Consider the following 13,347-nt stretch of genomic DNA (forward strand, 5'->3'; position numbering starts at 1 on the left):
AATGACAATGTGTCAGGTTCTGGCTGAAAACCGGCATGTTTTCCTCCGATCTTCTGACACTTTGTCAGGAAAAAAAATTGATGGCCATGTTTAGCGCTGTCACTCTGGTCGCCAGAGCCTCAGAATCGGCAAGCCCGGCTACACTGAGATTGTGGCGCCATCCTTAAAGGGCTCACAATCAGCGAGAACATTGAAGCCCCTCCCCACAAGCTTAGGGGCGACCCGACTCGGCGCGACAAAGGTAATGGGGCACTCTCGCTGCCCATGTTCTCTGATACCCACCTCTCCTCCTTCCCCTCCCTTCATGGCCATGGCCCTTTCTGGACATGAACCTGATCACATCACCAACAGGAGGTGGGAAAGATCTCAAACAGATCTCGCCGGCACAAAAGCATTATGGCCCTCTCATGAGATTTAGTGGCCATAATGGGATTTGCACGCACATCGAATAGGCCCCAAAAAATCGTGCTCAATCTCTACTTTTTTCAGCCATTGACAAGAAAGCTCTGTTAATTGCCACTTTATACAGTAAAAATGGTTTTAAGGTTGGTTTGGCATCTAGATAATTGCATACATGAGCAGTAGATTAATGTTCTCATTCTTCTCATACATTTGTAAATACTAATTGATTCACTCAGGTCATTCTAACCTAATTACTTATTATCCACGTTCTTTTACCCGTCTTAAACTATTGATTTGTTGTAAATATGAAATAGCAGAAGTGGCATTTTCTGACGGCAGTACGTGGGAGTGGTGATATCTGAAGGTTAGATCTGGTGGTAGTGGTAAAAATACAAGTGGTGGGATTTTTCCACTTTTCATGTGTGGACAAGTGAGTGTTCATAGCATAGAACTACAGCCAAACTGTTTAAATTGTGTATAACACATTAAGTTGGTTAGTGTATCCACCAACTGTCCACTGGAAACAGCTGATACATAATGCCACTAATGCAGATATTTTAATCTATATAAATGGTAAATGTTACATTTGAGGTAGAGAATCCAACTTGAGTTAAGTTCTTGCTTTGAATATTTCAATATCATTCTTCATAATGGGATACTTATTCTGTACTCTATATTAGTGATTGCTCAGGTAAGTATGAAGCCAAAGGGAAAGTATGGGGTGGGTGGTCAGGGGTCCGGACTCTCTCTGGGGCCGGTGGAGACGGTTTTGTGCATAGCGTTGAATCTGAGGGCCCTGGTTACTGCACCACTCAAGTTTTCCCCTGCAAGATTCTCAGGGCGCACCTGACTAGAGCGTGGCTGAGTACATTCTTCTCGGGGTTGGAAGACTGGTGTGAGCGGTGCTCTAGCGGTCTGGCGAATTACACACACGTATTTTGGTCTTGCCCCAAGCTTGTTAGTTTCTGGGTCTCCTTGTCAGTGATTTTGGGCATTCAGCTGGAGGAGCAGTGTGCTTTGATGGCCATTTCTGGAGTTTCGATCTGTCCAGTGCTGCAAACGGAGACAAGGGCAGGTGTCTTAGCCTTCGCTTCACTACTAGTCCGGAGGCGAGTTCTGATTGGATGGTGGTCCCCGGTGCCACCTACGGCCTCAGCTTGGTTAAGGGACCTGATGGAATTTTGCCCCTTGAGAAGATCAAGAAGACCATGAGGAGGTCGTGTAGGGACCTTTTTCAGGAAACTGATTACCGTTAGTTGTTTGGGGGGGGGGGGGGGTGCTGGCAATCTTTTTGTTAAGGTTTCACACTATGTTTATGGGGGGAGGGTATGGGGGGACCGGCGGCACGGTAGCACAGTGGTTAGCACTGTTGATTCACAGCTCCAGGGACCCTGCGGAGTTTGCACGTTCTCCCTGTGTCTGCGTGGGTTTTCTCCATGTGTCCGGTTTTCTCTCACAAAGACGTGCTTGTTAGGTGAATTGAACATTCTGAATTCTCCCTCAATGTACCCAAACAGGCGCCGTAGTGGTGACTAGGGGACTTTCATAGTAACTTAATTGCAGTGTTAAAGTAAGCCTACTTGTACTAATAAAGATTATTATTATTTTAATTACTCATGCAGTCTTTAGAACATTTGAAATATTAATTTAAATATCATCAACCTTTATAAAGCAACTAACATTTTCATTTTTGTACATATCTAGCTGCTTATCTTTATGTGGTGATATCCTTTTAATTTATCCACCATCTTTTTAAATCAGCCCTTTAAGGACTGCCAATGTCGAAGCTCTGAGTCATCTCCGAGAGAAATCCCAAAACAATATATCCAGGGCATTTGACCATGCAATAAAAATAAAGCTGCGGTTGAAAAGTAAGAGCCTGAAGAGAAAATCTATCCTACTGTGCACTTTAAAAGCATAATTCTATTTCTCGTCGTCTTATTTGATAGCTATGGTTATTTTTACCCTAATCCCAGTACTTCTTTATTGATTTGTTGGACAGTGCCACTGTCCAGAAGCAATACTCCCATTTCTTCGTGCTTCCCCATAGTGACCCGCTGTCTATTATAAAACAGCATGTTGGAGGCATGATTTTTCTAGTCCTATTACTGGTACATTGAAACATAGATATGAAGTTATTAAAATAGATTTTGTCTATTAACAAAATAAATTAGCAGATAAAGAGTTAACAATCCATAATATTTTCAAATTGCTGAATATTATGTAAAACACAGTCATGCCTCAATTAAATTGTGGCATTTATTATTTACAGCAACCCAAATTAAAAGGGATTGTTTTTTTCTTAGGTGCATTTGAAAGCTCAAATGATCAGTAAAGCCCAACAACTTGACATGATGTCCAAGCAATACAAGCAGTTAGAGACGCGACTGGAAGAAATGCTGTCTAGAATTGCTAAGGAAACAGAGGATATCAAGAATCTGGAAGAGCAGCTGACTGAAGGTAGCTATTAAGAATAGTTTTTTATTTTCTGTGGAAGGAGCCTTTATAAGTGACCAACCGGTATATTGTGCAAATGATTGTACTCTGAAATCTTAAGAGAACTCCTAAGCAAGTTTATAAAGAGCTGAGTTTTTTTTCTGTCCTTTAAGTTAAAAGACAGCAGATCAAAGTGAGGGTCCAAACCTAGATTTGGGGATGGAGGAGAAGCTTGTTCCTTTAATATATCTGTATATTATTGTCTTTAAGAATGGGTTGCAATTTAATGAGTTATATTCTTTGTAATATTTGATCCTGTTGAATTAATGAGAATTCCCTAATGGTATGCACAACAAATGTTGTGAAGAAGTACTTTAAGGGATAACTTCCTAATGCATTTTTATCAGGCCAGATAGCAGCTAATGAGGCACTGAAGCAGGACCTGGAGGGTATTATTGCTGGGCTGCAGGAATATTTGGAGAGCGTGAAAGGGCAGGCAAAACAAGCCCGGGAGGAATGTACCGAGCTGCAGAAGGAAAAGGAGGCACTGTTGCTACGATTGGCTGAGCTGGAACAACAGAAGAATCAGCTAGGAATCGTTGCCATGGATGCGGTACACTTGAGAAAGGTATGTATTTGAGTGTATTAAGAACCCCGAGGAGCTATACTGTTTTCCTACACAAGAAAGGTGATCACAATAAACATTTCAGGATAAAGGTTCACAAAATGTATAGATTTGCAATTCAGCTCCACCTTCACATAAAATTATTTTGATTTTGATGATCGTGGTAAAGGGCTACGTATTCATAATCTGAAATGCACCTACCAAATCAGCAACTGAAAATAATAGAGTAGAAATTGATCATCAACTATTAAACATATTGTAGCAAAATAAGGTTGCTTGTTTATATTAACATTTCCGTTTTCCCTGCTGTAATTACACAAACAACACATTATAGAAGCAAAGGTGCATTTGCAAAGATTACACTGTACCGTACAAAGCAGGTAATATAGATACATCTCTAGTTAAATAGTAAGTAATAGATTTACTTGGAAGAATATTTGTAACCTAAACCTTACTGAGTTTAGCTGCAGAGTCCACATTTACTTCTCATTTTAGGAGATGACTGACCTGGAACATTCTTTACAAGAGCAACAGGAATTGAACGAATCCCTGCGTCAAGCTCAGGGTGACCTCAGTGAGTATGAAGCTGAATTAGAATCTCAATTGCAAGCGAGGGATAGTGAAGCAAACCAGCTTAGAGAAGAACTGGAGCGACTCCGGAAACTTAGTCAAGTGAGTTACAACCCGAGTACTTGACTCTTATTCATTTCCCAAAATTGTTGTTTCTTTTTAAATGTCTTGAGAAATATGAAGGAAGTATTCAGCCAGAAAATACTTTACTTATTTATACCAATGTTTGTACAGCACAAAAGAATTGGAAATTAATAACATTGTACACTCAATATTCATTGGTTGTTGAATTTTCCATGAGATATATGCTAATTATAATTTTTAACTTTTATCCAGAACTTTATTTTAATTAGAACAAAACATTATAAGTGACTAAAGTCCTTTTTCAGTGATTCCAGCGTTATTTTGCTGTTGGTTCCATAAAAATATGGTGACTATTACCATATGTACATGTTAAAATTAATTTAAAAGAAAATTGAGAATTACATTTATATCACGCCATTGGATGTCTCAAGTGCTTTTGAACTAATGAAGTGCTTTTGAAGTATGGTCACTTTGGCAGTGTAGGAAAGATTGCAGCCACTTTGTGTACAGCAAACATCAATATGATAATGAAACCAGATCATCTGTTTGTGTGATGTTGATGGAGGGATTTAATTAATCACCTGTCCATTCAAAAAGTAGCTTCAGGACATAAATGGAAATAAAATCATTTTCAGAAACTTGGTGACAAATCATTCATTGTGAATTTCTAATTGAAAAACATTTTGTACAATGCAAATCTTCTACATTAGTCTGTGGCCTGGATTTTGTAGTGGCAATAGCAATGAAACTTCATTACTGAAACAAATGGAAACTTCAGGATGAAAAGGGCAAAATAGAGCAGAAATGTAGAAGTTGCTGTTTGGTGATACTATGCTTCTCCAGAGGACACTCTGTAGAGACACCCTAGACTGCAATCAATGAAATTAATGAGAACTTCTACACTTGCACGGCTAGTTATTGGGGTGTTTTAAACAGCATACTAATTTCATAATTACTGCCAAATATCCTGATTGGTGCCGAGAAGCTAATTTTATATTTGTGGAATGTCAACTTCCTCCATTATTAAAAATAATTCATGTTTTTAAAAATAAATGGCCAGAAATTTCCTGCCACCCCACAACGGAGGCAGCTCGCTGTTGGGTACAGGTGGGATCTTCCAGTCCCGTCGAAGCTGCCACGTTTTGCATGACTTGATTGTCCCGCCACCGGGGAACTAGTGCAGGGTCGACCGTTGCAGGACTAGAAGATCCTATTGATGAGAAGGGACAGAAAATCCTTCACAATATTTCTGTAAAAGCTTGTTTTTGGATTAATATAAAATAATCATAGTCAGTTATTTTATTGTCTGAAAATGGTTAGTGATTTTAAGTATATAAATTTAAGTAAGTACTTTTAACTTTATAGTTTGCTTTGTGTGAATACTTCAACATATGATTGTTATTTACATTTGCTGCCAACACTTGCTGCCCGCCAAGAGACCCTCTAGACTAAGCTACTTAGTTAAATTGTTGTCAGAAAGGGAAAACCAGGCTACAAAGATATTCCGCGCCATTATGGATGCTCAATGTGCCTAGGCTGCCAATGATATCAACTTCAATCTGGACCAAGCCCACCAGGATGCCGGGGCAGCTGGTGGGTTACCCACCATCACTGGCATGCCCCAGGTCCAGGGGGTGACAGGATGGGACACATGACCCCCTATGCCCCTATGAGCATTGGCATATCAGGGGTGCCCTTCATCAATAGGAAGAGCTTCCTTCCACTCCCTGAATGAGCAGTTGGTGTGCGATCATAAGGTGCACATCTGCACCCGATACCCAGGCAGTGTGCACGACTCTGACATTCTGGCACACTTGTTGGTTCATGGCACCATCCAGGCAATCCCTCGGGTGAGGAGTTGGCTCTTGGGCGACGAGGGTTATCTGTCGAGGTCTTGGCCAATGATGCAGAGGCCCCAAACCAACGCGGAGACCTGCTATAATAACGCCCAAGCAGCATTTGGGGGGGGGGGGGGGTCTCGTGCCATCCTCCAACACACACACAACCAACCGCCCACATCCCTACCCGGTACACCATCTACACCCAGCCCAGCCCATCCCTCATAAACTTCAGACAGAGGGATTGAGGCAGGTCGCAATTCTGGTGCAGAGGTGTTAATAGTGATATTTACGTTATTGTGCCCTGACACCTACCACTAAAGTTTGTGCTGCACCCAATGCCAACTTAAATCTCCCTCGGGGCGCTCGATGGCCTCTGGGCTACTCCTTGGATTGGAGGTGAGACCAGAGTGAGCTTTGGAGGCTCCACCATCACCTGCCGGCCAGTCCTGTAGGCCTGCTCTCGTTTCAACCAGGGACTCGATGCCCTCAGCCGTGGAGGACTGAGTCTGGCACCTGCCCCTCAGCAAGTGAGCCATGTCACTCTGCTCCTCAGTCATGTCCCTCTGGCTCTGTGCAATGTCTCTCTGGGACTGTGCCAGGTCAGATAGGGCCTGGCCAATGGTCTCTACGCCCTCAGCCATGACCCTTTCTGACTGAGCCAAGCTCTGGACCGTCGTAGCAATGGCCATGTGGGCCCGGTACATGCCTGCCTGTGACTGGGCTCACCTGTTCTGAGCCTCAGCTATCAACCGCACCAGTGTGCCCCAGGTTTTGGATGTCTTGACCCATGGTTGATTTTTTTCACCCAAGGCTTCCACTGCCACCCATTCAATGTTGACCTGGGTATCACGCATTGTCGGCACCGTCTCCTGTGCCCAACGGCAGTTGGACTCCTCCATCTGCAGGTTCTGTAAGGTTGCTGACATCCATTTCTGTAGTCCCTGGCTCTGCATCTGCATCTCCACCAGTGACAGGGCTCATTCTTTCCAGAAGCATGATACTTGTCTGGATTGCATCTGATTCCTGGGATTAGGTAGCCCCTCCCCGACTGTCCGCTCTCTCAGGAGTTCCTACATCCACCTGATGTGCTTCAGCATGTGTGACGTGTTCACCAGATGGTGACCCAGGAGCCTCTTCACTAATATGCTCCACTGAGGTGATAGTCTCATTGGTGGAGGGTGCAGGTAAGTGCAGTGCCGAAAGGTCGGTGTCATCTGACTGGTCCTCTGGGGTTGTAGCTGCGGGCATGGTACCCTAGCTAGGCCGGCTTCGTCTGCTGGTGATCTTGCAAGACAAAAGATGAGAAACATTGTGAAATCTCGGGAAGGAGTGGCCTGGGGAGAGGGGTGACTCACTTGCTAAAGAGACATTGTATGATGTCCCAGGCCAATGTTCACGTGGGAGATAGCCCCCTTAGCCATCTCTCTGGCTAGCTCCATTGCCCGCTGCTCGATGGCGATGAGAACCCTTGGATCTGGTGGTCCCTCTCCTGTCTTCTCCCACTCCTGGCGATTATGGGCCGTCTTTTCCTAGGGGACACATAAAAGACACGGTTAGATGCTTGGACGTGAGTTACACATGCCTGTAGCTGGTGGCCTGTGTGTGCAAGGTACCTGGCCAAAGAGGACAATACAGGTGTTGGGGTTACGCAGTGTGGGGATGTAAGTGGAATGCAGGCTGATGGGTTTAATTGGCCTCTAGGGGGGCACGGGGGCAGAGAGAGGTGAGCGACAGGTGTGATGCCAGGGGCACAGATGGTGATTTAGCCGGGCTGACCTAATGAGGTCGACCTAACTCAGCATTGCCAAGCCTGTCAGCCTGGTGAGGCCCACAACACTCACCTACTCTGCTAGCCCTGCCCAGGCCGTTTGACATTGGCCTGTCCACCCTGGGGAATAGGGTGTTTGGCCTTACCTTCACCGCATCTAGCATCCTGCCGAGCTTGGTATCAGCGGACCGGGAGAACGGGACCAGCTCTCTGTGGGACCATCTTCTTGGCTGGAATGAGAGTGTGTGGAGTGCTTATACGCAACTTCAGCTTGTCAAGCTCTCCAGCGCCATTTCCAAACCCAGTAAATCTGATGCCGGTGGCATTAGAGTTGCTCTAGATTCACGTGGGCAGAGTGCTGGTCCATTAGCATGTCATGAATTGCTCTGGAAACCATGCCCCTAATGGTAACATGGACCTCGTGCAGTTCAATCCCGGCGTCAACACGCAAACGAAGAATCCCGGACACTATTTTTTTCTTGTTTCCATATGATCTTTTGCTTCTTTTTAAAGTGACTGGGCGGGATTGTCCGTTGCCCCAAGGCGATATTGTAATCAGCGATCGGGCGGTGAATCGACTCTGACACTAAAATCGGGCTGCTGCCGGTTTGACGAGGGTCAGCCATGCTCCACCCCCTCCGCAATGGCGTCATTACGTTGCGCGCAGTTGCAAGTGCATTGGCGCGTCATCGGCCAGCCCTCCCACGATGCCCCCTCCCGGATCGGCCGAGTTCTCGACGGCGAACGGGACACGTATAGTTTCAGCCGTGCGGGAACCCGGTGTAATGTTTGCGGACTGTGTCCAGCGCCACCACACTCAGCTGGGATCCGTGCCGCTGGCTGGGGGACTGGTGGTGGTTGGTCAAAGAGTGGGCTGTGGGGTCGTGGATGGCTGGCCGGGTCTGCGCACCTCACCCAGGCCCACACAGACACGGGGAGAATGTACAAACTCCACAGTCACCCAAGGTCGGAATTGAACTCTGGTCCCAGGTGCTTTGAGGCAGCAGTGCTAATCACTGTGCCACCGTGTCGCCCTCATGACGCAACTTCTTTTAAAACACTGATACACTTTGAAGCTTGCGGTTCAGGTAGTCAATGGATATTGGATCTGTGTGACATGCTCTATTGGATCAGTTTACAAGTGTAACATATGGCACTGTTCATCATTTGATCCCCCTGCTCTGAAGAGCTCGGATGCATCTTTGGTTACCAGGCAGATGGAAAGACGTACACATTTTTGAGTCTATAATTTTCTTAAAATGAATATGTCTGTACCCTCTGCATAGTAAAGTCTAAAATTAGCTGTCTGCTAATTACTTTCCAGATGGAACAATCTGCCCTGCAGGCTGAGCTGGAAAAAGAAAGACAAGCACTAGAAAATGCCATAACACAGGCTCAACTAGTGGCTGAAAAGGAGCATGAAAACAAGAAGTTAGTTGCACAACTAAAAGGTCTCAAGGTAAGTCAATTCTGACTGATAGTTACTTAAAATAGACAGTTGCTGCCGTTTTTCCCAATAAAATTATATTAATTAATTTGATGCCATACAGCATAGTACAAAGGGGTAATCTAATTAGAAAGTAACACTGATTCCTACTTATGGTATAATATACTATATGCTATTTGAAAAGGTGTGAAGTTCGTTATATTTATGTCAGAAATGCGCTTAAACTTTGCATGTTATTGTCTGGAAAATTAATCCTGGACTCAACCTTGTGCTGTAAGCTTAGAATGCACAAAGGATATCTACCACAATGTATATTTAATATGTAGATAAAATGTCATGTGAATCCCTTGAGCAAATTCACTCAAATTATCTTGGAGGAAAATGCTGTTTTAAATGCTGTGAGCTATGTTGCGTTGTTTGCTTAAGGCCATGAACTAAAAGGGAGAATTTCATTTTTATTATTTTATGAATTACTGGTCATAATTTAGTTCCAGCTTTCCTGGTGCACAACACACTTGATCTAATTCTTTACACGTATTGATATCAAGCAACAGCAAATTATGTTACATGTGCTAATTTGGTAATAACTTTGCAATACCAAATAAATATGATAAATTTAAGTATTTTGCATCCACAGTCAAGGATTTATCCACTTTTACAGTATAGTTCAGAATGTTCGGAATTTTCGTTTTATTGTGTGATAATAAAAATGGGTCTGATCCTAGACCTACCAAAAGAAATTACCAGGTACTGCACTAGCTGTTCAGGGAGACTGCCGTGTTATTTTTAAAATGGGAACATAACAGCCCGTCACTTCTTGGTTCCCCAGCATAACATTTGCGGAATGACACAAATGTGCTGAGAAATCCCTCTTGGAAGTTTGCAGGTAAGGCTTTATGTGGCAGTTCTCCAGAAGTGCTAACTTCCCCTGGACAATTGCACTGTGCGGGCAACCATCCAACAAAGCGATTTAAATTTCTAACTTTTGGATGATTCTATAAGTGTTACATCAGTAGTTACTTAGAAAGAGTTAGAAGGATTAAAACCAATTCTACCTTCAGCGCTACTTTAAACACTAAGACCGTGCCCCACACGTTATGCTTCCCACGCTCCGGGAACCCCCCCCCCCCCCCCCAAACTAATCAACCCCCAGTATATACCCAACCCTTCCCAACCGCATGGACTCCCCAATCCGCTGTTATCTCACAACCGCCCCCCCCAACCTGGGAGAGGCCTTGACTGCCAGGCAAGCAGATCCCCCACCCCCCACTTCATATGCACTTATCTGGACACCTACCATCTCCCTGGTCTGCCAGGTTCACTGGGCCCTTTAAACCTACCTGCTTTCCGGCAGCCAGTGTAGTAAAAAGGCATGTGGCCTCCCTCCATTCACTGGAGTTCCATTGTGCTTTGGCCTTTGGTGTCTCTTTTCACTGCAGGCTCCAAACAGCCTCAGCCAGCAGAGGTTTGGACACAGTTTTCCAGAGTGGGTAAGTGCGCTTTACACTGGTCTAATTCCAGCAGGCCAGCACTTTACGTTGCTGTGTGGAAGTTCTGGCCGAACAATAATCGGACATAGTTTTAAGATTATTCTCTCTTAGTTGCAGGTCTACATCTTAAAATTCTTCATAATTAAAAATCTGACTTTGAAGTTGTGGCATATTGTTGTGGCATATTTTGCTTTTGAACCCAGACCTAGGGTTGCTGGGAACAGTCAAAAAGGGAAAATTAACTTTTCCTATTGCCTTGAGAGGCACCATTAAAATTTAGCCACTTGGAACGGGATTTTTTGCACATGAACAGCATTTTTTTTTTTTAGCTCCAATGTGACTAGCAGCATATTCCATATTCCACAGATACAGATTTGAACCTGTAATCTGAAAGATGATTGCAACCTTGTTTAGCCATAAAAACTGATACTTCTCTACGTGTTAAATATAGTGGAACATGTAATAAGTATATTGTGGTCTTTCCAGACTGATAACTCCGTATTGAAGGAACAGCTCCAGGAGCTGCAGGCACATATGGATCAGACAATGAAGACCATGATTCGTCCAGAGGAAGTGGCCGCTCGTGTCTCTGAACTCAGAAACAAACTGGATTCTGGTCTTCGGGAAATCCGGTTAGACTTTCAGTCTGTTATAATTATCCAATGTGCGCTTTTTGAACTTCGCTAATATTAAAATTTTAAATACACCCTCCCCCTCCCTGGCCAGCGGCACGGCTCCTGGCACTGGGCCACACCATCAGACCATATGTCAACTGCGCAGTCGGGAACTCGGCCCATTGGGGGCGGTGCATTGGGGAGGGCCTTCCGATGACGCGCCAACGCCATTTCAACGTAGTGCAGTGCACGGCACGTTTTGGAGGGGCGGAGACTTGCAAACCTGTGTCAAACTGGAGACACACCCAATTTGGCCATCGGAAGGGATTCTCCACCCAATCGCTGATACCGGCGTTGGGCAGCAGAGAATTCTGCCCACTGTGTTTAAATGATCAGCTATGATTAAAACTGAGGAACAATTATGTTTACTTCTAGGCCCTATAACCAAGGAGACACTTTGGGAAGGAATCTTGCTGGATTACAGAAGCACTTGAATGAAATTTTAGGTCGTTCACAACAGGAAAAAGAGGAAGCATTGCAACATCAAAGGAAGTTGGAACTGGAAAGGATGGCATTACAGGACAAACTGAAAAATACTCGGGAGAGTTACAAGACTATTTGTAAAAAGGCGGCAGAGACATTGGTAATTGTAGGCTTATAAAAATTACTTCAAATACAATGGGCGGGATCCTCTGGCTTCTCAGCCGTGTCTTACTCAGCGGCGGGAGGCGGCGTGCCATTCTCTGGCGGCAGGATTTGCTGCTCCTGCCACTGTCAATGGGAATTCCCATTGCAGCCACCCCACCCCGCAAGGAAATCCATGGAAGGGGGTGCGCTGCCAGCAGAACCAGAGAATCCCTGTGGCATAAGCAGCTGGAGAATTCAGGCCAATAGATTTTTTGTTAGTGACTTAAACATAAAAAGAATTGTAAAATATAATAAATCCTTAACTAAGATTATTAAAAGAGAGCTTCGGAGTCTTTGAAGCATTTTATTTGTCCTTCCCTGGAACTTTGGCCATTTGAGGGTGGGAAAACAGGACCTGGTTTGGGAAGTCAGTTTTCAGTCATCCAGGCACAGTGCCCAGTCTATCAAAGTTAATTTTTTTAGATGATGTGCTGAATACTTGTGGAGCTGGTTTCAAGAAGGACAGGAGCATTGTTTGATCTGGAGGATGCGGTGGAAGCATTGCTGATGGAATTTTTCCAGCACACTTTTGTATCACTGAAGCACAGTCCAGGTCTCACTGCAGTACAGGATTGTGGTGACAACATTGTTTTGTCTAGGACTTTTGTTGACTTGCAGAGGTCTTTGTTGCCAAACGCTTGCTATCATAGTTTGTAAATGGCTGTGTTGGTGCAGCTGATCTTCGCCAGTTTGTTGGATTTCTTTATCAGTGGTGGCCTTTTTAGAGAGCTGGCTGCCAAGATATGGGAAGTGCTCAACAGAGTTTCCTTCAACATATTTGGGAGATGGAATATTTGGCTGACCAGATGTGGGTTCAATGAGGTTTGATTTGGCAACATTCAAAACAGGCTGAATTTCTTGCAAACAGAATTGAAGAGGACAAAAGTAGCTTACAAATTTGATGCAGTGTGGGCAATAAGACTGCAGTTTTGCCAGCCACCCTCGATCCTTGAAACACTGCAGTCATCCGCAAACTAGTTCTTGTGTAATTCTAGTTATCAGTTTAGTATTTGGCAGCGAGGCGACTGGAGTTAATAGTTTCCCATTTAAATTGTATTTAATACTGACACCATAGGAGAGATGATATTTGATGAGGTCAATAGCCATTGTAAATAGTTTGGAGGCTCTCAGGAAATCTTGTTTGATTCAGATTTTGACGGCACCTGTTTCAGATTTCACATTTAAGACAGTTATAGTCATATCACCATGAAGCAATTGCAGGAAATTTCTGATTGAAATTTCTTGGACATGCAAATCTTTAGAGCTCAATCCAATGTCTTGCAATTTACTGAGTAAAATGCTTTGGTCAAGTCAGTGAATGGAATGAGGAGTTCCTGGTGGTTTTTCTTTGTTTTGTCTGGCAACAACATGTCAGAGGTTCAA

The 13,347-nt window shown here is 44.1% G+C and overlaps 1 protein-coding gene across 5 annotated transcripts in view; it reads left to right on the forward strand.

Moving 5' to 3' along the window:
- The window catches only part of cntrl (centriolin), a 178,763-nt gene that overhangs the window by 85,095 nt on the left and 80,321 nt on the right, over positions 1-13,347 (forward strand). For all 5 annotated transcript variants that reach the window (XM_038781660.1, XM_038781659.1, XM_038781661.1 and 2 more), the window contains 6 exons: positions 2,709-2,862; positions 3,246-3,466; positions 3,959-4,135; positions 9,051-9,185; positions 11,150-11,295; positions 11,713-11,920. In XM_038781660.1, the coding sequence (XP_038637588.1) occupies positions 2,709-2,862; positions 3,246-3,466; positions 3,959-4,135; positions 9,051-9,185; positions 11,150-11,295; positions 11,713-11,920 (1,041 nt within the window). The remainder of the gene's footprint in view (positions 1-2,708; positions 2,863-3,245; positions 3,467-3,958; positions 4,136-9,050; positions 9,186-11,149; positions 11,296-11,712; positions 11,921-13,347) is intronic.

This window comes from Scyliorhinus canicula, chromosome 21 (genome assembly GCF_902713615.1).
Source record: "Scyliorhinus canicula chromosome 21, sScyCan1.1, whole genome shotgun sequence".
Taxonomy (NCBI): domain Eukaryota; kingdom Metazoa; phylum Chordata; class Chondrichthyes; order Carcharhiniformes; family Scyliorhinidae; genus Scyliorhinus; species Scyliorhinus canicula.